General features: G+C 46.0%; 2 protein-coding genes across 4 annotated transcripts; one reads left to right on the top strand and one right to left on the bottom strand.

The window, feature by feature from the left end:
- Positions 1–1,701: 1,701 nt before the first annotated feature.
- On the top strand, positions 1,702–9,531 carry CDKN3 (cyclin dependent kinase inhibitor 3). Of its 2 annotated transcripts, none has more exons than XM_002200410.5 (7): positions 1,702–1,936; positions 2,153–2,208; positions 2,829–2,873; positions 3,625–3,847; positions 4,914–4,945; positions 5,481–5,584; positions 6,301–9,531. In XM_002200410.5, exons 1-7 carry the CDS (start codon positions 1,737–1,739, stop codon positions 6,385–6,387), a joined length of 747 nt encoding a protein of 248 aa, XP_002200446.5. In that variant the 5' UTR covers positions 1,702–1,736; the 3' UTR covers positions 6,388–9,531. The 2 variants fall into 2 exon arrangements, with proteins under 2 accessions (XP_002200446.5, XP_030131114.4); XM_030275254.4 differs by having other exon boundaries at positions 6,304–6,591.
- Positions 9,321–16,298, bottom strand: CNIH1 (cornichon family member 1). 2 transcript variants are annotated; one of them, XM_012573771.5, is made up of 6 exons: positions 16,140–16,298; positions 14,905–14,973; positions 14,592–14,639; positions 11,333–11,445; positions 11,008–11,151; positions 9,321–10,238 (listed from the first exon to the last, which is right to left on the bottom strand). In XM_012573771.5, exons 1-6 carry the CDS (start codon positions 16,218–16,220, stop codon positions 10,211–10,213), a joined length of 483 nt encoding a protein of 160 aa, XP_012429225.1. In that variant the 5' UTR covers positions 16,221–16,298; the 3' UTR covers positions 9,321–10,210.
- Positions 16,299–24,054: the final 7,756 nt, after the last annotated feature.

The following is a 24,054-nucleotide window of genomic DNA, read 5'->3' as shown; positions in this document are numbered from 1 at the left end:
ATCAATAACGGGGGGGGAAATACAGCAAATTTCACATTTTGATCAGAGCACAAGTGTTGCACATAATATCTAATGGGACCACAGCGAAAAACAAAAACAACATACCTGCTCCTTTGTGCCTTTCCTGAGTTATTAAAATCATATTTGCAGCTACAGTGGCTGGCTGTCCTCACGTTGCCTCAATCCTTAGGATGTATTTCTTCCCATAGTTCATCATAGTCTGCAACATCTGGATTGTTTTAATTCCCCATTATGCTCAGTAATGTAATTTTTGTACCTCTGCTATCATATTCTGAGTTTTAATAAACTTGCCTTCTCCTTGATCCTCTCATCATCTGTTTCTTCATTCCCTGAACCCATCCTAAATCCTGCCATTTCAAGCAATTTGCTCCTACAATCCTTCTCGGGCAGATTTCAATAAAACTTCCAGCTGTGGAACCAGAGTTACTAATGTAGGACTAAAATTTAAAATCTCCACACCTGGAGATCTTGTACTGGTCCTGCTGGGAATCCTGCCAAGCTCAAACCACTTGTGCCCAGCCATTCCTTTGACTTGGAACACCTTTGGAGGTCTCCATGGCATTACTCTCTAAATTGATGCCAAAATTCACTGTTTGTGCCTGGATCCTTCACAGCATAGCTCTATGCATGTCTAAACACAGGCTGTAGAAATGCCTTAATACAACTTTAAAAACCAAAATCCCACAATGCTAATTTATGTACTTCTTGATTAAAGGCCAAAGTTACTCAGAGAATAAACCAGAAATTCTGCAAAAAAAAAAAAAAGATCTACCAGGATGCCCTAAGCACAGGGCATTCAGCTCTTCAAAAGAAGGAGCCAAAAGTATTTTTTCCTCCCTGGAGCAATCCTTCATGCTAGTAATGTTCAGATAAAAACTCCATGCAAGAGCCTCAAAAAACTATTTTTACAGCACAATTGAAAGCAGTACCATGACAAGAATATCTGACTTCAAGTTCATGGCTTAAAAGAGCAGAAACAGATAATTTTCTACTGTTAAAAAGTCCTATGGTCCCTGCCCATAGAATTCATCACCCAAAACCTGCATAAGGCACCCGCTCAAGACCATCCATGTTCTTGCACATCCTGTGGGCAAAGGCTCACACCCATCTCCGTGTTTTATCACGGAATCACGGAATGGTTTGGATCGAAAGTGAATTCAGCAGGCACCTTCCACTAGGCCAGGTGATCTTAGAACATTGCCAGGAACGGGGCAGCCACAGATTCTCTGGGCAACCCGTGCCAGGGCCTCGCTACCCTCACAAGGGAGAGTTTTCTTGTCAATATTCCACCTAACACTGTCATATAGCTTTGTGAATTCGTTCCCCTTTGCTCTATCACCTTTAAGAACTACCGGGATTACCAGGAATGGGACAGTTACGAACACACCCCCGAGAGGGATTTAAAATGGAATTGGGGATCCGCCCCCGCCGAGCCCTCACGGAGCCCTCACGGAGCCCTCACGGAGCCCCGCCCCCAAAGCGCGAGACCGCCCCTTCCCGCCTCGCCGCCTCACCCAATCAGCGCAGAGATCGCCACATCTATTTGCATATTAAAGCCCGCCGTCCTCGCTGCTCACCAATCAGAGAGCTCCTCTCATGAATGGGGTGGGGAAGCCTGCTTGACTTTGCACGCGCCCGCTGAGCCGCGGCTTCCCATTGGGCAATGGGCTGGTGGGCGTGGCCAGTTTGAACGGGCGGCGGCCGGGAGCGGCGCCATGGTGAAACCGCTGAGGGCTCGGGATCCCGATCCCGATATCGATCACAATATCGATATCGATCCCGATACCGCCGAGGGTCCCGGCCCCGCGATGAGCCCCCCGCTCTCCCCGCAGCCCACTGCGGTGCCAGCCGACGGCTTTGCCTCCTCAGACGATGAGGCCGCCGAAGAGGAGCCGAGCCCGCTCCACGTCTCCTGGTGAGGCGACACCCGCGGGATCCTTTCTCTGAGGGAATTGTACTCAGTCCCTCTCCTGAGAAATAAGAGCGTTTTCTCTTGGCAAGGGAAACCCGTGTCCCACCAGACACTGGTGAAAAGGTCTTGACCCCCCCCCCAAAAAAAAAAATTATATATTTAAATAATTGAAATATTGCATTATTATTTTTATTTCTTTTACTTTTTATTTTCTAAAAGGTTGTCTTTGTCTCCTCTCTACTCTTCAGAGTGCCTGGGATTATGTTCCCTTCCAGGTAAGAAGCATTCACTGAAATTTGCAGGCATATTTGAAAGCTGAAGAGGGGTAATACCTTGTACCCCAAATTTCTGTGTTGTGGGTGACTCCTTTTGTAATCTACCCCTGGAATAAGCATTTTGGAAACACCAAAGCTAATCTAGAGAATACCTTAATGCAAGATCACATTTTGTAAAGTCATAAAAGTAAACATGCAAACTTTGACTGCATTTTTAGCTACCAAAACTGCAGCCGTGGTGAATCTCCACTCAACTCTTAAGTGATCATTATTCACTCTTTTATTTGTTGGATGATTTTTTGTGTCTTGTGGGGGGATTTTATGCTGCATGCTGATTTAAAATATCCAAAACTTTTCATCTGGAAAACACAAAGCACCTTAAAACCTTGGGCAGATTTCTTTTGTTAATCCTATTACATTACAGTATTAAGCAGATAATGGTGTTTAAACTGCCTTATGCACCAGGGATCTTCTTGCAAAAACAAGAACTCTGTTTTATTCAGGATGTGGCTTTGGTCCTTGCTTTGATTTTGGGAGGAGGCTCTGTTCTGCTCCTGCAGCAGCCATCCCATAAATGTCACTTACCTGCAGCGGTAATTGTTGTTCATGACTTGTTTCAGGTTGCAGGTTTAAGGATGTCAGAAGAAATCTTCAGAAAGATATAGGTGAGTCTTCTTTGTGTCAAGGGCAATTCCATGGAATAAATAGTCAGGATATTTCCAGGCAAGAGCTGCACAGTACCAGTGAAGCATCTTCAGAGCAGCTGGGATCAAGATGAATTACAAACTTCCTTTTTCCCAGAGAAAAGTGAAATTGGGATAGAAAATACGGAATTACGTACAGATTTGTGCTGAGTATTCAGCTGTAAGCACTAAAGAGCAGAGACTAATAGCAAATCCCCACAGTGTCTGGGTAAGTCAAGCTTAGGAAGGGACTCCTGGATGTGAGGGTGGGGAGGCCCTGGCACAGAGCAGCTGTGGCTGCCCCTGGATCCCTGGAATGCCCAAGGCCAGGTTGGACAGGGCTTGGAGCAGCCTGGGACAGTGGGAGGTGTCCCTGCCCATAGCAGGGGTGGAATGAGATGGGCTTTAACCACCCTGTGATTCTGTGATTTTAACTACAGCTGGAACAGAAACATACTTAAGTGGGTAACAGGCTGTCCTGAGTGGTGCTGTGCCTTTCCAGTGAGACTTCTCTCAGGATTCCCTCTGAACTGAGAAAATTCCTCTCCTGGATTACCTGAAGGGAAATGTGGGAGAGACTCAGTGGAGGAAAGAGTGCTCAGACCAAAATTGCTTACTCCTATTGTCGTAGCCCCAAAGATTAAACAAGAGACTCAGGACCAAGGTGCTTATCTGTTTATCCTTAAGCTTGATAGGCTTTTGTTTATCTGCAAGTGTCTTAATCCCTTGGCAGGAGAACTAAAGAGCTGTGGGATCCAGGATATCTTTGTGCTTTGTACCAGAGGAGAGCTCTCAAAATACCGAGTACCAAACCTGCTCGACACCTACCAACAGCACGGGATGTGTGTGCACCACCACCCCATTCCTGATGGGAATGCTCCTGACATTGCCACCTGCTGCAAGATCCTGGAAGAGCTCAGAACCTGCCTGGACAATAACCAGAAGACAATGATACAGTAGGTTCTGGCTGCCTCCCCATCACCCACATTCCTGTAAAGGATGCCAGCTTCCCTCCTATTTCCAGGGGAAATAGGATACTGTTGAATAGGCAGTTGCACTTTTAGGGCTAGTTCATGCTGTGAATCCTGCTTGTTCCTCCTCCTGGAGCTATTTGCAGAGAATTCTTCCTTTCAGGAGATCAGGAGATTTCAAGATTAGAATGTCCCATTTCCCCAGCAAGTTTTAAAGTGTTTTGAGTGGCACCACAGGGCTCCTTGCTCCCAGCCTACCTGGATATCAGGTGTACAGAATGAGTTGGGAGCTAAAACACTTCTTTGTCAGAGGTTGTGACTGCCCCATCCCTTGAAGTGTTCCAGGCCAGGGATGGGGCTTGGAATGGCCTGATCCAGTGGAAGGTGTCCCTGCCCATGGCAGAGGGTGGGATGAAGTGACTCTAAGGTCCCTTCCAACCCAAACCACTCTATGATTCTATAACACTTCCCTGCACCATTTATCAGGGACTCAGTGGGTTCCAGCAGTGCAAAATTCACTCCTAATTTCCATGAATGGGTTTAAAGGAATTTATTTAGCTGAGCTCGGGAGAGAGGGAAAGAGCTTTCCAAATTCTATGTTCCCTGAATGATCCCATTGACAGTTTCCTGTACAGAAATCCACTGAGTCCTTGGTTTTCCTGCTGACACAGAACCCTGCTGTTCTCCTTACAACTGTCCTCAAACCCTTAATCTGGAGTAGGATTTAAAGAAATTTGAGATTGTCCATCCTCCTACTGTTTCCTGTCCTCCTTTGCCTTTGGGACTATTAGCAGGAATGAAGGAGAACTTCAATTTTAAAGTTTCCATGGAAAGATAGAGAAGATCTGGAGACTAAATAGGATATATCCCTGTAGGTATAGAAATAGAATATAGAAAATGTGTAGAAATTCTTATTCTGACTTTTTCGTACCACTGCTCCTCTTGATTATATTAATGTAAGAACTGTGTCCATATATTTATGTGTTGGGGGGTCCCTGAGTGCTGCAGTTTGCTACAGCTTGTTACAACCAGATGTTTTCTTTTCTCCCAGCTGTTATGGTGGCCTTGGACGCTCATGTCTTGGTAAGCATTTGTCTCCATGCCTGACTAACTCATCCCACAAACCCAAATTCTGCTGGAAGCTTCACTGTGGATGCAATCCAAACTGCCACTACCAGGAGCAGCCTGGTTAATAGAAAGGACATGAACCAATTCCTCTGCATCTGATTCATCCCAGTATTGCCCCTTAAAGCTTTCAGGAGTGTTAGTTACTGTGTGTTCCCAGAAGGATCAGGTGGTGATATGGCCAGAAGACACAAAGGAGAATTAACGGGGTGTACTGGCACTCATTCCTGAAAAGCCTGAGAATTGCATCCCAGATGCTGCTGGGAAGGCAGGGGGGAAATAGTGGGAGGGTTTTCACCTATTTCCAAAGCCCATAGGCTTAGGCAGGAGCAGCAGGCAGATGGAGCAGTGCCCAGAAATAGGATTCTGCAAGAGATCCAAGAGCTCTGGGACCTGGATAGGTTTGCCAAGGTGGTTTTCATGGGACAAATCAGTGGCTGTGTGCAGTCAGAGGTGCTCAGCAGCACTCAGGTGTAAACACTTTCCCTTACAGTGGCTGCATGTCTCCTGCTCCAGCTTTCAGACACCCTGGCACCTCAGCAGGTGATAGAGAGCCTCAGGAACCTGAGAGGATCAGGGGCCATACAGACCATCAAGGTAATGGGGCTGCAGCAGGTAATACACAGGTCCAAACCCCAGTGAGAGTTCAGCCACTCCCTTCCTTCACTTCACTATCCCAGAGATAGCTCTGCCCTTCCAATAACTCTCTCTGGGGTTTGAGCTGTTTCCTGCTTTCAGGAAACAGCTTCTGCCAGGAAACTGGTGACTGGACAAGAGGAAAAGGCCTTAAGTTGTGCCAGAAAAGGTCTAAGTGGATAATAGGGAAAATTTCTTCACTGAAAGGGTTGTCTAGCCCTGGCACAGCTGCCCATGGCAGTGGTGGATGGAGTCCCCATCCCTGGAGGGATTTAAAAGCCATGTGGATGCACGTAGGGACTGGGGTAGTGCTGGCCTTAGAGTGCTGGGGGAATGGTTGAACTCAAAGATCTTAGAGAGATTTTCCAACCTAAATGATTCCCTGATTCAAAATAAAGCAGCTTTGAATTCTGACAACTCCCACTTCTGAGGACCATGTTTTGCATTGCCCTGAGGTAATGCATCCCTGTGGCCATTATGGGGAAGCACAGGATCCAAGTCAAGATCCATGGAATCTGTCTGACAGTGAAAAATCAGAGGTGTGGAGTAAGCACACGAAGAACAAATGAACCAGAGGGTGCAGTTTTCATCCAGGGGTATCAAACAGCTTTTTAGCACAGGTAGTGGCTCTTCTTGAAGCACAGAGCACTCACTGCAGACTGGTTGTGCATTTCCAGCAGTACAATTTCCTCCATGACTTCCGGGAGAACCTGGCTGCACACCTGGCAACAAAGGACCCGGTGCTGAGATCGGCATCGCGGTAGCTGATCCTGTCTGTGCCTGTGTGGAAAACTCCTGGACAAGACACCCCTCTCCTGACCTTTCCTCAGTGCCACTGCCTGTGTGACTCAGCTGCTGCCTTCCAAATCTACGTGTAAAGTATTGGGATGGGGAAGGAAATCCTAGAGAACATGGATGGGAACAAAGTCACCTCCTTGGTGACTTTAATACTCACTGCCTGAAAAATACGTGTACAAGTGTGTTTGTGTCCATTGCTGTTCTGCTGGGAAAAGGGAGCTGGATAGAAATTCCATCTCTGGAGCTGTTTAAAAACACCCTCACACCATCAGCTCTGCTGTAAAGCAAAGTCAAGTCAAGCTGGAGCACTCACCCCTGAGGCACTCGTAACAACTCATTCTAAAATGTCACGGTTCTGCTCGATGTGTTGAGGGGTATTTGGGAAGGAGTCTCCTCATTCCAAAAGCAGGAGGTGTTGTGACACCACAAATCTGTGACAAGCCCAGCAGGGGGGTTGTAGGTGACTGTGGCAGCTGCGTGGGTGAGCTGGCACAGCCCTTCTGCCTGCTGCCGCCGCGGAGAGTAAACAAACAATCAGCTGTGGGCTGGGAGGATCTCACAGGAACAGTCCTCTAGCAGTCCCCAGCCCTCCTGCTTCACTATTTCCATTCAAAGCAAGATGAAACAGCTCCTGGCTTTTGCTAAAGTTCAGGGTTTTGCTAAAGTTCAGGATTTTGCTGAAGTTCACGACCATCTCAAGTCAAAAGTTGGGACAAGACTCCACACAACACCAGGGGGCTTGAGTTGAGCAAGTGCCTGCTTTGTGAACTTCAGAATTTATCTTTTAATTAAACTTTGAGCACAAAGGTGATTTCTGCAGATTAATTAGTGTTTACTGCCATTCCCATCCCCGCTCTTATGGCAAACAACAGGAACTTTTCCAGTTCCCACAGCACAGAATTTACAGCAAATGCCCTGCCCCAAATGTGCTTCAGTACTTAGTCCTTGCAACTAATGTTTTTCAGATATTAAATATTTATCACATGACTCAGCAGGAAGCTTGCTGAGGGCAAGAGAAATGTTCTTTATCCATAATCTTTTGCCTCCTAGAACTCCAAAACCAATGATCAGTTCCACATTTTGAATGCCAAAGGCCTGGTCCTCCAGCAGGGAATTACACAAGGGCTACTCCAACACTCCTGGGACATGATGCTGCTGTTGCTGGACATGGAACAGCCGGGAATGCTCATCTGCACCCCACATCCAGCTAAAGCTGCTCATCAGCAGGACAGTGCAAACACTTTGGTAAATATTGCTGGGCCCTTGCAGCTGCAGGGCCTGCAGGAGCAGCCTGCATTGTTTATTCCAGCGTGGAATTTGGCTCAAACCAGCCCAAATGCCAAGGGAACATGAAGATTTGTTTAAAAGGTTGAGGAGAGCCAGGGGCTACAAGCAGCCAGTCTTGTTTCCATAATGGATTAATAAACATACAAACATAAGAAAGGTTTAATGAGCTTTGCTTCCACAGGCTGAAGTCATCTCTTACGTGTTTGGAACAGCCAAGCACCAGAAAAGTAAAAATGATCCAATAGGAACAATATTAATGAGTTTCCAAAAAAGCCTTTCAAAAATTCTTCTGTGAAAAGCTAAAAATTATGGTTGAATGAGTAAAAAAACAATCATGGAATGCTGAAGGTTTGAGCAGTAGGGGCATGGGAAATGCTCAATCAGTGCAAGGAAACACGAGAAAAACAATTTTATGTACAAAGCAAGAAGCTGCCAGGACTATTATTAAGAAAGAGAATTTGAAGTTATCACAGCCTGAAGTCTCTCACCCCCAGTATATTTATAAAAACTAGAAACTACAACTCTCCATCCCCATGGAACCTATCTTTGTGTGATGATAGCCTAGAAAAGGGGACGGTTGTGGAGGAGAAAGGACAGTCCCAAACCTGTGGAAGGAGTGCCAAGCAAAGAGCAAACAAACTTAGCCCTTGTGGCAGATGAGTAAAGTCTGTTCATTCACACCCAGCACAAATAAGGTGGAAAGGGGGACATTTTCACCATGTCCAAAAAAATAAGCACGTAGGGTCATTAAGTGAAGTCGGCAGAACTGTTAAATACCTGTTTTTTACACACAGCAATTCCACTGCAGAACTCACTGTCAGGATTGCCCAGAGAGCTGTGGCTGCTCCAACCCTGCAGTGTCCAGGGCCAGGTTGGACAGGCCTTGCAGCAGCCTGGGATAGAGGGAGGTGTCCCTGCCATGGCAGGAGTTGGAATGAAATGGGATTTAATTTAATGTCCCTTCCAACACAAACTGCTCTGGGATTCTGTGATGTTCTAGACCAGGCTACAAAAGTTCTCTAAAAGCAGCTGAACTGATGGCAGAAAAGCCATTCAGAGCTTTTTGAAATGCCAAAGCCCACTCAGGACATCTGCAACAGACAGATTTCCAAATTTCTCACTCTTCAGGCAGATACTCCACACCTGCCTGTTTCATATTCCTTTCCTCAGCCACTGCCCAACAGACCAGTGTTGGAACCTCTGGATTTCTGGTGGAACCCAGTGCAGTCATTCATGCAATTTATACTGCCCCTTACACCCAAGAGTCCCAAAGTGAACAAATACACAGTTTATGCAAAAAAAAAGTTTTACTAGAATGGGGAAACTGCATTGTTCTCCAGCACAGGTAAATGAAAAAGATCTCTAATTATTACTTGTAAATTAAGCAGCTGTTAACAGTCACAATTTACAATGCAATTTGTCTGAAACATCTTCCCCTGCCCCATCTGCTATTTAACTTCAGGGAAAAAAGCAGGAAATCAGAACTTCCCTTTTCCAGAGGTAATTCAATTCTGTCTTCAATTTTTGAAGGGAATGCAATAATCCACTGTAAAACAACAGTGAGGATCTGTTGAATTTATAAACAAAACAAAAGGCACCACATAAAAAGAAGTGTTGCTGAATTTGAGATTTGTTTTTTATTATCATTTATTGCACTAAGGAACAGCAGGGCAGTTTCACAATCTCACCTTCTGCTTTGAAAAGTCTGTAGTATTTACTACTCTTAAACCCAAGAGTGTTTTCATCATTGGACTTGATAAACATTGGAGGTTTGTTCATTTTTTAATCAGACAGCACAGACATTAAAAAAAAAAAACAAACCATCATTTAAATTCATTCCTTCATGGACAATTCAGCTTCTCCTACCACAATGGCACAGACTGGAGACTAAAGCAGGGTTAATGTTTGGAGAAGATACAGAGGGCTCTGTGGACTTATGGATGCACATACAGGGAAAGATCAACCAGATAATAAAAAAATAAACCAAAACAGAACTATTTTTGCTTTTGTGTCCATGAAGTAATATCCTAAGACCCATGTCACCTATGGGCAAAACATACAGATTCCAGTTGTTCCCAAGCACTTGGAGCTAGGGCTGGTTTAGAGTAAAGAGTGGGATACACAAGTCCAAGTGAGCCACTACAAAGCCCATCCTACTGCAAATCCCTAAAGTACTAAGGCTAGTAGGAACCAACACTTACTTGAAGGTTATGGCTGTTCCTTATGGAGTGCAAAGTCAAAACTTTTCAAACCCCAGTCATCCTTATATTAATTTACAGATAATTCATTAATTTCACATCCCAGTAAAATATAAGAAAACAGTCTTTCCACAATTATAAAATGTGGAAATATTTTAAAAATAGGGGAGTCATTGTTTTCTAACTCAATTGTGAACATCAGGTTCCAGATTTAATCTTGGTCAGAGGTTCTTCTTGTAAAGAATCCATGTTTTTTGTGGCTGTTGCATGCACTTAACTGGAACAAAGCTTGCTGAATGTCTTCTTAAGAGCTCACCAGAACATAAATCATGCTGCAGAAGAAAATAAAAATATTAAGATGCATCATTTTGATTAGTGTTACACATTTAATTATAACAGGGTCTATTATAAGGAACAAGTCCATATGAGATAGGTGGATTGTGACTCAAGATTTGACACAATGACTCTTCTACTTTTGACTTCAACAAAACCACATTTACATCATTCCTCTGAAAACAATGTTTCAGCTTCATAATTAAAACACCCTGGGATTTATTGTATTATGCTTAATGGAAGAAAAGTTTGTAGCTTTTCAGTCTACAGTCATTAACAGAGACTCAAAATAGTAATTCTGACCAAATGAGGGTTTGTGTTTTAAAGCAGAATCAGGGGTGAATGTGGATTCTTTTTCAGGAAAGCTGGCACTGTAGGTGATCATACAGATTCCCAGCATGTTTTGAGTTGGAAGGATTTCATAGATCCCCTGCAATAGGCTGGGAGACCTTTGGCTAGGCCAGGGTGCTCCAAGCCCTGTCCAACCTGGCCTTGGACACTTCCAGGGATCCAGGGGCAGCCACAGCTGCTCTGGGCACCCTGTGCCAGGGACTGCCCACCCTCACAGGGAACAATTCCTTCCCAATATCCCATCTAATCCTGCCCTCTGGCAGTGGCATTCCCACATGTCCTGTCACTACACACCCTTGTCCAAAGTCCCTGTCCAGCTCCCACAGGCTCCCTTCTAGCACGAGAAGAACCACATTCCTATGGACAGCACTTCTCTCTGCACTGAGCCAAAGCTTCAGACTGAAAAGGAAAACTTACCCATATAGGTAGTAAAAAAAAGATAGAAGGTAGAATGCTAATTTGCACCATCCTTCTTTCTGGCAATAGGCTAAAATATCTGCATTCATGATGGTCGTGGGATCGTAGAGCCCCGGGCCGCTCATCACGGGTCTGCTCATGTACCTGGAAGGAGGCACAGCAGGTGTGGGGTGACAGCCACACGAAACCAGAGTCCTGCCCCCACCCACCAGGGACTGCCACAGAAAGCATCTGTGTGCTCCCAAGACACAGAACACTGGACAGGAAGACAGCAACAGGAGAATGAGTAACAATTCACTGAGCATAGCAGACTCGCCAAAATTACCTCCAAATATGATAAGCCAACAAGGGCATATTGAGACCCAGTGTGAGCCACTCTGCTGCACAGAGAAACATGACACAGAAGAATGCATGGATGAGGTACTCTGGAAGTACAAGCTGGAAAAGAAAAAGGCGAGTTAGAAATTTCAACTGCACAGAGTAAAACGTGGCATTTCAGCTACTTTGGAGGAACGCGATTGCTTAAAAATATTATTGAAAACCAACACTAACGAGAACAAGACTGTGGAACGTGAAAGCAGCAGCCAGCACGATGTGCCTTGCTGTTTTCACATGCTATTCATGAACCAAGGAGAAAAATTTCTAAGATTTAATGGTCAGGTCAGTATTTTTTAATTGCTTCTATGAAATTAACAGATTCCACGCTTTATGGATGACACTCGGAAGAGGTCACTGAGATATTTCTGCTCATGCGACATAGAAATATCAGTAGGAAACGTGCTCTGCAGAACAGTTTAGAGGCAAAAAGATGTTTGTGGTTTCCTGTTTTACAGCTTTGTTATGGTCTTCACAGATCCAGAACTTTTCAAAGTCAAATTATTCCCAAAATGTAACGCCCCAGGCAGAGCTTTACCCAACCAAAGCAGCGGTGACGTGGTGGCACACACAGGTCTGCACAGAGGAGCTGCTCTGCACAGACAGTCTGGGGGGAATTGGGCAGTTCTCCCTCACAGGTTCCCACTGTGCATGCTTTACAGCATCATGCTTCCAGCAGAAGCCACAGAGCTCAGTACCGGGTACTATGGAATCACAGGAAGCATGGAATGCTGCGGAGATTAGTGCTGTTAATAGGAACAACATGGAGAGGGAAGAGAGTAAACACATGCAAAGAGCTGTGAAATCTCACACCCAACACACGAGTTAAGTTTCATACAAAGTCACCCCAAAGTGTTGCTATTTACTGCTTTATTACCAGGTTCAGAAGGAATCACACAAATCAGACTGGTTTGGGTTGGGAGGGACCTGAAAATCCATCCTGTTCCACACCTTCCACTATTCCAGGCTGCTCCAAGCCCTGTCCAACCTGGCCCTGGATATTTCCAGGGATCCAGGGTAGCCACAGCTTCTCTGGGCACCCTGTGCCAGGGCCTCAGCACTCTCATATGAAGAATTCCTTCCCACTATCCCATCCATCCCTGCCCTCTGGCAGTGGGGGCCATGTCCTGTCCCTCCATCCCTTGTCCCCAGTCCCTCTCCATCTCTCCTGGAGCCCCTCCAGGCCCTGCAAGGGGCTCTGAGCTCTCCCTGGAGCTTCTCCTCTCCAGGTGAGCACCCCCAGCTCTCCCAGCCTGGCTCCAGAGCAGAAGCAGAAGATCTGTAAAACTGTTGCCTTCTTAACTCAGGCCCCATAAAACTTCTCCTCATGGAAAACACACCATTTTTACCCAAAAGCTTTAAATTGCCTACATATGTGCAGGTACACACACAACACACTCTGCCCTCTTTTTGTGCAATATGATTAAATTGCATGGGATGATTACATCAAGGTTTCAGTGGTTTCCAATTTTTTTCTTCTTTTAGAACCTCAGAATATCTTCCTAGAAATCTAAAAGCTACCAAAAAACACACTCACTGCCTACTTTGCTATGAAATTCTAATTCTCTAAATGAAGAATATTGCAAACTTGCATCAACACCACCAAAATTCAGCTGTTGTACACAAAATGTTTCAAGTAAATATTTTCATCCAGATCCTTCTTTGCATACTTACCATTTACACATGGCAATTATTTATAGCAGAACAACAACCACCCTGCCCAGCACACAATGCATTTGGCAGCCTGCTCAGACAGATTCACTGGGCCTGAAAAAATCTGTATTTATTTACCTACACATCTCAAAATATGTTTTTCTTTTATCTTGTTTATTATACCTTACTCCCACATCAGGATCCCTGCCTCTTTCCAATCTCCCCCATTTGATCCTCCCTGCCTGTCCTAAAGAAAAATGAATTACATCAGATCCTACCATATTTATCACAGAAGTGAGGGAGGATGGATCTGGTTGCTGAGAAGACACGACTATAGCAGGAGCAGGGAAGAGAAGGAATCAGCAGTGTACTAAGGAGTTACTATTTTAGGCTAATCTTTGCACTGAGGTGCCTCAATTCCTACCAAGATCTTTGGTTCTTTGTACAGGAAAACAACACACCCATGTGTTTGTCCAGCATCATGTACCAGATCCCCTCAAGAGCCTGAACTTCACTTTTGGGGATTAGCCTGCTTCCACAGGAACAGCAAAAATGAGGTTATTTCAGACTTTCAGTTGCAAAGCTGCCATGTAAAGGGCACTCCATGCACGTGGGGCAGCAGAAGGTTAATATTCAGTTAAACATGCACATTTTTACACTACAAAGGTTGCAGTAAGGTCATAATGCATCAATGTAATGAGAGTTGGCCTCTCCCACACTGCAGCAGAGATGACTGGAACAGACCAAGCAAGGGAAACTGTTAGATGCACAGCTCTCCTAGCAGCAAACCTCCTCTCCTCCTCCCCTCCTCACACTGAAATATTCACTTTTATTTGTCTGCTGTACACGTAACACGCTCTCCCCCAAACCCCAATTATTTTTTTGTTGCATATTTTACTTCAAACTAAAGCTACAGTTCAGGCCACACTGCTGTGCTGCCCCTGCATCCTCCCTCAGCCTGGGCACACACAAAGGAAAAGTCATAAGAAAGGCACAAAATGCTGCAGGATCAACCTCTGTGCTCTTTAACAAGCCTCCCTGAAGCTGCTGGCCTGTCAGAGGTGCAGCCAAAAAGTTTGCCTCAAATTCTTTTCCTAAGCCAGAGAGTGTCTGAGCTGCATCCGAGAGAGGACACTGGGACACCCCCCTGATCCTGGAACACAGAACAGAGAAGTGAGGATAGCACCTATCACCTTCCACTCTCCCAAATCCTCAAAAAAATCAGAACTGACTTGGTCAATGCTTAAAAAAATCCCGAAGTATTCTCCTCTAATCTGAATTCAGTAAATCTGACTTGAAAAACACGATTTATTTCTGCCTGAAGTTATTTTCTGACACCTAACAGGCATGTAACAGTTTTCCCCAAGTTGCTGGGTAAGCAAGCAGAATTGGTTTGGCACAAAATATGGAAATCCATGAGGTTGTTATAAACCCCAACAAACAAATAACGAGCAGATGAACAGGCAGACTAAACAAAACAGCTAAAGAGTATTACAAATGTTCCTAACAAAATGAAAGGGAAGTTCAAAAACATGAAACTGAAAAGCAGTACACACCTTTAATGCAATTTTGACTCTTTTAATCTTTTTGACCTTTTCAACTGTCTTTGTGCAGAAAATGTGGAAAGCAGATTGAAAGAATGTTAGTATGACAGCTGACAAGATCACCATCAGATTAATAACAGTCAGAATATTCAACTTGAAACTAAAGAATCAGATAGAGAATTTCCCTAGAACTTCTACCAACAGCGAGGGCTCCTCAACCCAGATGCAATTCTATTGCCCAGGCTGATTGCATCAAGATAACACCAAAAATAAGCACTTTACATGTATTTATTTAGCAAAACAAAAAGTTTGGTGTGCTACTTACAGGATTGAGTGTATTACACTGGTCTATGGGGTTCTTGTAATCAGTCTTCAGTTCATCAAATGCTATAATCTAGAGGAAAAAAAATGAAAGTTTTGATTCCCCAGGAGCAATTGTGTATTTTATCCATTAAAAGTAGCATTTTGGCACAGAGCTGCTACCATTGTTCTCAGTAACATTTCACCTAAGTTCTGCCTACATCAACTCACAGGTAAGACAGATGTGGAACAGGTTTTACAAATACGAAAGCAGTAGTTTCATCAGACATTCAAAAGCCTCTGACTGCTCTCCAACTTTTTATCTTCCCACCTGCAATGAATTTCCTACCTCCCCTTTATAAGTTTTCAACCCCACTTGCTGTGCAGACCCCAGCCTCACCCAGGATACTCTTGGTGACCAACAGGAATCTGGCATGGCGTTCCTCAATACAGAAAAAGCAAAAGCAAGCTTAAAAGCCAAAGGATATTCTTCCTCATTGTCAAAGTAAATGCTGAGCCCACATACATCCCAGAATCACAAAACTCTTAGGACTGAAAGGGACCTCTGCAGAGCATCCAGTCCAACCTCCCTGCCAAAGCAGGATCACATACAGCAGGTTACACCTCCAAAAGGTGCGTCCATTAAAAAAAAAAAAAAAATTAAAAATACACCGGTCTTTTTCTTGAAATAAAGATGCAGCATGAAGTACAAAAGGCACTTTTACACCACAAATGTTCTGCCAAGCATCACATCCTCCCTCACAGGGCCTCATCTCAGGCAGGTCCTGCTGGCTGCTCCCCCAGCGCCAGGCTCGAGGAGCAAATCACAAATCATGGAATGGCTTCTGTTGGAAAGGACCTGAAAAATTATCCAATTCCAAACCCTGCCAAGGGCAGGGACACCTTCCATTGTGCCAGGGTGCTCCAAACCCCATCCAGCCTGGCCTTGGGCACTGCCAGGGATCCAGGGGCAGCCACAGCTTCTCTGGGCATCCTGCGCCAGGGCTTCACCACCCTCACAAAGAATTCCTTCCCAATATCGCATCTAACCCTGCCTTCTGTCAGCGTGAAGCCACTGCCCCTTGTCCTGCCACTCTGTGCCTGTATAAAACCCATTTTATCCGGGAGGGGCCGATTCCCGCTCCTAGGGCGGCTCCGGACGCGGCTTCCCCTCTCCCTCAGCGCTGACCGGGGACGCCCCGGGGGCTCTCCGGGGTCGTTCCCCGGGCGGTCCCCTCCCTCCACGGTGCCCGTACTCACATGCCAGATGGCGAAGAAGATGAGGGCGGCCGTGAGCAGCAGCGCCAGCATGTAGCAGAAGGCGGCGAACGTGAAGGCCATGGCGGCGGGGCCGCGCGGGGGCTGCCGGGCGCCTCAGCAGCGCCGCGCAGCCGCCATGGCCGCGCCCGCAGCGCCCCCTGCCGGCCGCGCCCGCCGCCGCCATTTCGTGAGGGGGCGCTGTGAGGGGATGGAGCGAAAAGCGGGATTTCACCTTAAAGTGTGGGAGGAGGGAGTGCGATCGCGCCTGGCGGAGCGCGGTGTGAGAGGGGGTTGGCGTAGAATCATGGAATCACGGAATCTAGTTTAGAAAAGACCTGCAAGATCATCGACTCTAGTGACTCCTGTGACTGTCAACACACCAGAGCACTGAGTGTCATTTCCAGTCATTCCTTGAACATCCCAAGGGATGGGGACTCCAGACCTCCTTGAGCAGCTTTTCCCAATGACTGACCACCGTTTCCATGGACAAATTTTCCATAATACTCAATCCAAACCTCCTCTGAGGCATTCTGAGGTAATTTCTCCTTGCCCTGTCCCATGGGAGCAGAGCCCGACCCCCCGGCTGTCCCCTCCTGTCAGGAGCTGTGCAGAGCCACAAGGTCCCCCTGAGCCTCCTTTGCTCCAGGCTCAGCCCCTTCCCATCTCCCTCAGGAACTCTCCAGCCCCTTCCCATCTCCCTCAGGAACTCTCCAGTCCCTTCCCAGCTCCCTCAGGGACTCTCCAGTCCCTTCCCAGCTCCCTCAGCCTCTCCTGGTGCTCCAGCCCCTTCCCAGCTCCATTCCATTCTCTGGACACCCTCCAGCCTCTCAATGTCCTTCCCAAATTGAGGAGCCCAGAACTGGACATGTGGTGGCCTCACCAGTGCCCAGCACAGGGGACAGTCACTGCCCTGGTCCTGTGGCCACGCTATTGCTGACACAGGCCAGGTGCCATTTGCCTTCTTGCCCACCTGGGCAAACCTGGGCTCATGTCCAGCCACTGTCAAACAGCACCCCCAGGTCCTTTCCTACTTTCCAGACCCTCTGCCCCAGCCTGGAACGCTCCATGAGGTTGTTGTGACCCAAGTGCAGGACCTGACACTTGGTCTTACTCAGCCTTGTACTGTCGGTCTCAGTCCATTGATCCAGCCTGTCCAGGTCCTTCTCCAGGGCCTTTCTGCCCTCCAGCAGATCCATACTCCCAACACAATTTGGCATCATCTGCAAATTTGCTAATGGTAGATTCAATCCCCTCAGCCAGATCATCAATAAAGACATTAAACACGACTTGGCCCTACACTGATCCCTGGGGGCACCACTAGTGTGCAGCATCATTCCCTACTACAGTTTGGGCCCAGGGTAAACCTGTCTAAGCCATGGACTGACAGCTGTTACAGGAGTTTGTGTTGAAAGGGAATTTAAAAACCATTGATTTTCAACCCAGTGCCATGGGCAGGTACACCTTCCACTAGACCAGTCCAACCTGGCCTTGAACACTTACAGGGATGGGGCAGCCACAGCTTTTCTGTGCAACTCATGCCAGGGCCTCACCACCCTCAAAGGGAAGAATTTCTTCGTCATACCTCATCTAAATCTTCCTTCTTTTAGTTTACATCCATTCCCCCGTGTCCTATCCCTAGGTAAAATTCCCTGCTCAGCACAATCTACATCTGGAGAAAAGGGAGATGGCAAATTTAGGAAGAAATGCTGGAGAAGGCTGTGCTGTGTGGGCCCTGGGGAAGGGAGGGCTGGTCATACAATCCCAAATCAATACAAATTGGAGCCTGCCCAAAGGAAACAGCAAGATGAGAAAACAGTTTGAGGAGATCACCCCACTCTCCTTTCAAAAGGTCATGTAAAAGTTGTTTCAGTGTAAGCAGTGACACCTTGCAGTAAAGGAAAGCTGGGGTGATGTTGCTGCAGTCATTTCCTCTGGAGCAGAGTGAGGGATGATTTCCATAAAACCAACAGCTGCCAAACGAAATAATATTTTCCAGTGTTATCTGCTGGAAAGCTTTATACACAATTAATGGAGTGTCACAATGAGAGAGAGATGAGCAGAAACTTTATTTCCTTCATCAAAATACAGGAAAAACTGTAGCAAATGAGCTGTCTTTAGGAAATCAGCTGTTGCAAAGATAAAGCTGATGTTTCAGTATAAAATCACTCATCTCATCCACAAACTACTCCCAATAAAAGTGCTGTGGTGTCATTATGACCCATGAAACTTTGATATGAAACCCCGAAAACAGATTTTAAAATAAATTTTAGTGAAGATGAGTCCTGGAAAATCTGTTGTAGTGGAAGGTGTCCCTGCCCATGGCAAGGGGTTGGAACGAGATGGGGTTTGAGTACTCTTCCAACCCAAACCAGTCTATGATTGTGTGACTCAGAGATCAATAAGAAAACCAGGAGAGTGGGGTGGGTACTGCAGCCCAGGCAGCTGCTCTGAGCCATTCCCAACTCTGTCCCAGGAGCTTTCCCACCGCCTTGCAAGAAGGATAGACAAGAAGACCACCAGGCAGTGAGAACATCAGGAAGGGCTAAGCCTGTTGTGGTTTCCTTCCAGGATGGGTTAGGAAGAGAGGCCCTGGCAGTGCATCACAGCCACCTTCCAACCATTCCTCATCCCTCGCTCCTGAGGAGGCAGAAACAATTTCTGCAATCCCTCTGCAAAAACAGCTTTCTTCGTATCACTTGATGCTTCTTTAGCCTTATTTATTTGCAAATTGTTCACTTCTTATTTGGAGTACCCTTGAGCTGCACAGGCACACTAATTCCCACAGACATTGGACTGGGCTGTGCTGGAAAACTCCCTGGTGCTGGCTTTTCCAATGCCATCCAAAGTCAGTTTGCTTCACAAGAGCTGTGGGAGGCAGAGAAACAGGATGTGTGCAGAGATCCTGTTATACCTTGGGGCTGGGGAATGCAGGTTTTCCATTGCAGTTTGATCCATTCAAGCTAGATACTTCTGTATTTGATGATTTGTTGTACATGAAAATGTTGTGCAACAGGGATGTGCAGTCTCAGAAGTAAAAAGGTGTGTCAGCTACATACTTGCATTTGCAATTAAATTCTGATTCTGCCTCGAGGAATGCAGTGTTTTATTCCCTTGGGTGCTGGCATATCATCCATCTGCAATTATCCTGTCAGGAAAAGCGGAAGGCAGCTGTAATCTTGCACAACAAAGATTTCTGCACTGAAGGATTTCTTGTATCATAGATTTTTTTTTTTTTTTTGAAGATAACACAAAAGGAAATGACAAGTAAATTCTGTAGAAAAGGGTCTAATCAATTTGTCTAATCTAATTCTGTAGAAAAGGGTCTAATCAATTTCACATCCATTTGGTATCTCAAATCAAACAATGACTGAGTATCTTCTCTGATTAAACTCTGAAAACAATGCCAGGAAGCCACAGAGGAGCTCTGGAGATGGCCCACAGCTCTTAATGCACTTTCCCGTTAGTCTGGACACACTGAGTTTAATCCTGATTGGAATCCCCAGGGAAAATGTCAGTGTCTGTTCACTTCATCCTAAATCCCTCTCAAGTACTCGTCCTTATTGGAAAACAGCCGTATAATCAGTCATAATTCAGTGTGTTAAAGGCTGTTCATGGGGAAGATTTTGGCAGAGAACTGTGAGGAAAGATTGTGCAGCAATTTCTCTGAATTATGCACAGGTTAACCACATCCTTCAACATTAAAAATTGTCATTTCAGTTATAGATATCAAGGAGAAATCGAATACTATTGAACTTGGTAATAAAAATCCCGCTGAGTTTAATAGACTCGACTTACTGGGTTTTCAGGAGAGGAAAAACTGAGTATATATCTACAATATAAGGGGCTCATAAAAAGGAGGGGGAGGGACTTTTTATACAGGCATGGAGTGACAGGACAAGGAGGAGCAGCTTCAAATTGATAGAGGGCAGGGTTAGATGGGATATTGGTAAGAAATTCTTCCCTATGAGGGTGGAGAGGCCCTGGCACAGAGGAGCTGTGGCTGCCCTGGATCCCTGGAAGTGTTCCAGGCCAGGCTGGACAGGGCTCAACTCCGGTTCCACACTGGCAAATACCCTTTCCTATTGCACTAATTAACTCACCTCCAGAATCCCTACTTAGGCTCTTCCATTTAGTAGTGATCACATAAACAAATTAACATTATAACTTCCATTGCACACGAAAGCCAGTCTCAAGAGAAACAATCTCATTTAAAACCCAATTTTAGAACACGGGTGCTATCAGGCATCTCACCAGGACTCATTACAGAATCCACCCGTGGCCTCAATCCCTCCAACATTCATGGTCAGATGGCAACAGTTTTCATTTAATAGGCTAAATACTGAATACTCAACCTGTCCTCATAATAACAGGGTTTGTTTTTGTCATGCTGGGTAGAGCTCCTGTTAATGGCTTTCCACACAATTCTGAGCATGATAACAGTGTGCGGACAGGAAAAGGGACCAAGAGTTGTATTTTAAAAAAATGTATAATGCATTTCAGGATTTGGCTGCTCATCAACAACGGAGGGGATTTTCCAAAACATTCTGCATTAATCTAGTTGTAGCAGTGATGGCTCCAAAAATGTCACCTTTAGTCCTTAGCTCTTAGAATCCCAGAATGGCTTGGGTTGGAAGGAGCCTTAAAACTGTCCATAGGCAAGGACACCTTCCACTCGACCAGGCTGCTCCAAGTCCCATCCAGCCTGGTCTGGAACACTTCCAGGGATTAACATCCTTATTGTTTCTGCCCAAAAGGAGGCGAGATACACACAACTTCAGCTTTGTATCAGAAAAAAATAAGCTGTGGAGGGCTCTGACTTTGGTCTTCCTGCTCTCCCACAGACATCCCTTGTGGCCCTGAGTATGGCACCTTCAGGCCCAATGTGTATTTACACACTTAAATCACACTAAGTAGGATTTCAAAAGCTTCCATCCACATCTAAATTCCTCCACAAATCTTGCTTTTGATCTCTACAGCAACATCCACATTATCCAATCAGCTCAAAGCTGTACCAGTGCTAGAAATCCACCCCTCTGGTTGTTATTGATATTTAAAGTCCAGCTCTGCTCTGGCTGCAGCTCCCACCAGTAACCTCAGGCACAGGGAGCTGGGTGGAGTGGCTGACTCACACTCCACATCCACAGCCCGTGTGCATGAGGGCACAGAGCCAGTACCTCCAAGGATTGAGGACTAAACCACAGGAATGAGGCAGAAGCAGTAAATATGCAGAAGTTCTCTGTAGATGAGAACAGCTTTGTTCACCTCCCAGACAGGGAACTGGCTTGTACTAAACTGTACTTACAGACCTTGGAATGGGGCCATCCAAGGGAAGAAGGGCTCTTGAGTGGATGCTTCTATTTTTCTATTCTCCCAGTAATACAGCTGTGTGATTTGTTTTGTACTCCTGAACCAAACAATTGCACATTCACAGTTGGAGGTAGGGTACAAATATTGTCTCTGGCTGATCCCTTGATCCTGTCGTCCTTGCTGAATTAATCACACTCGCAGATCAATCCAGGATTTATTGCTGGCAGAGCAGATGGCCAGGCAGACTGCAGTTGTGAGCAAGGCGGGCACGTTCCTCTTCCAATTATCCAGCAGCATTTTCCAACAGTGGATATTTAAAATTAGACATTATTTTAAAGAAATGTTAGATCTCTCTTGTTCCTTCTTCAGCTCTACAGGGACAATGACCCCTGATTTTTGGTCTGCTTCCATCCTCTAAGGCTCAGTGAAAGTATAGGATGGCTGGTGCCCCTTTCCCTTTCAACTGAATGTTTTCTGCCCCATTTTCTTCTGTTGTATTCCCATTTTCCACAGAAATGAGGTGACAACACCAGCTGCTGTTTGGCAGAGGGATTTCAAGGGTGCATTATATTAATTGCTGAGCCAAGGGCTCCAGGAGAGGGAAGAGGAGCTGCATTCATGGGGCTCATGGCATGGAACAGCAGGAATGGGGGTGACAGCGTGTGCCTTTCAAGCAGCCTGGAGAGGACTGCCATGCCACAGGAGTAAATTTGCCGTGAAAGACAGACGTGCTGTTCTCCCAATGTTTACATCTGTTCTGCATTCAGAGTCCCTCTGGATAATTGCTCCTGTATCCCCTCTGTCCCCTGCTGAGGAGCTGTGAGAGCTGTCAGGGGAGTTTCAGCCCAGCTCCATCACATTCTGTAGGAGACACCTCACATTGCTCCAGAGGTGAACAGGGTTAACCCAGAGCGTGTTTGCAGTCCCTGAAGGAATGAAACTCGACAGGACAGTCCAGAGGAGATGATCCCCCCATGGTGGGACACAATGGCCACTCTTGATTAATCACATCTATGCAAAGGCATCGAAATCATCCCCTTGGCTCCATGGCTGGAGAAAAGACAGGGAGGTTAGACAGAGCACAGCGAGGCTGCACAGGACGCTGCACACACACCCTGCATCAGCCAGCCTGTTATCCACACAGGATCACAGCATCTCAACAGCACCCAAAGGAACAGCAGACATGGAAAAAAGCCTACAGGACCTGGGAGTGCCCAAGTTTATACTGATGTGAACTTAGAACCGTGGAATCCCAGAATGGTTTGGGTTGGAAGGGACCTTAAAGATCATCTGGCTCCAATCCCCCTGCCCTAGGCAGGGACACCTTCCACTGTCCCAGGTTGCTCCGAGCCCTGTCCAGCCTGGCCTGGAACACTTCCAGGGATCCAGGGGCATCCACAGCTTCTCTGGATAATCTGTATCAGTGCCTCATCACCCTAACAGTCAAAAATTTTTTTCAGATATTAAATCTAAACCCACTCATTCAGTTTGAAGCCATTCTCCCTTGTCCTGGTGCTCCAGGCTCTTGTGAATATTCTCTCTATATTTTTCTTGTAGGGTCCTTTCAGGTGCTGGAATCCTTCCTTCTCTTCACCAGGCTGAACAATCCCAATTCTCTCAGTCTTTCCTCACAGCAGAGGTGCTCTGTCCCTCTGATAACTTGATGGCCTCCTGTGGACTCACTCCAACAGGTCGATGACATGCCAGCAGCGTCCTAACCACCACCAGAGAATATTCACTGTTTAGTATTTCACCCTTTGCTGCGTTCAACAAAATGAAAATAGAAAATTTGAGGTGTGCAATTGCTCAGCCTTATGCTCAACCTTTCAATACAGACACCTGCCAGATACAAATGTGGATTAATTTGAAAAGTTAAAAGCTAAAGCCAGGGGTCCTTGTACTTCAGAACTGTATTTCTCAGAACAATGCTGGAATTGACATTTCCAATGCCTTGAACACAGCACAAACCAAGGCAGTCCACTCCCTTACTCTGCAGCTCAGAGAGAGGATGCCAATTTCCCAAGATGCTGATCCCAGATACATATTTTAAGAACTACAACTCCTTTTCCCTGCTGTACTGTAGGAACTTATATGCCTGCATGTCTGGCAGTTCAAGGCTGCTCTTCAGGAACACCAGGGCTACCCCTCAGATCCCAGAAAAACTCTCTCTTCCCCAGCAGTTATCATTAAAACTGTTCCCAGACCAGCCTCAAGGCCAGCTCAGCACACAGGACCGATTTCCTGGGCTCAGTTCCCTTCTGGAGGAGGTGGGAACAGATGACATCATCTCCACAGGTCTCCCTTTGCTGACAGAGAGAAGCAGTTACCCACTATAAGGGAAGCCCTGCAGAGGATGTAACCAAACAGGAGTTACACATGTAGAAGCCAAATCCAACATCTCCAGAATTTATAAACCCCTCTGTGGAGGCTTTTCCAAGGAAGCTGAGCCTAATTTGTTTAGACCTTGTAGTACATCACCAAAACTGCAGCTGACACAACTGTGCCAACTAACAAGTGCGGGGATGGACCCACCTGCCACATCTTCAGTTTTGTTCCAAGGGGTGAGGCCCACCTTAAATCCTCACTCCTGCCATACAGGAGTGCAGCT

This window comes from Taeniopygia guttata, chromosome 5, assembly GCF_048771995.1.
Source record: "Taeniopygia guttata chromosome 5, bTaeGut7.mat, whole genome shotgun sequence".
Taxonomy (NCBI): Eukaryota; Metazoa; Chordata; class Aves; order Passeriformes; family Estrildidae; genus Taeniopygia; species Taeniopygia guttata.
The sequence above is the reverse complement of the archived record's forward strand: the minus strand, read 5'-3'. Positions and strand labels throughout refer to the sequence as shown.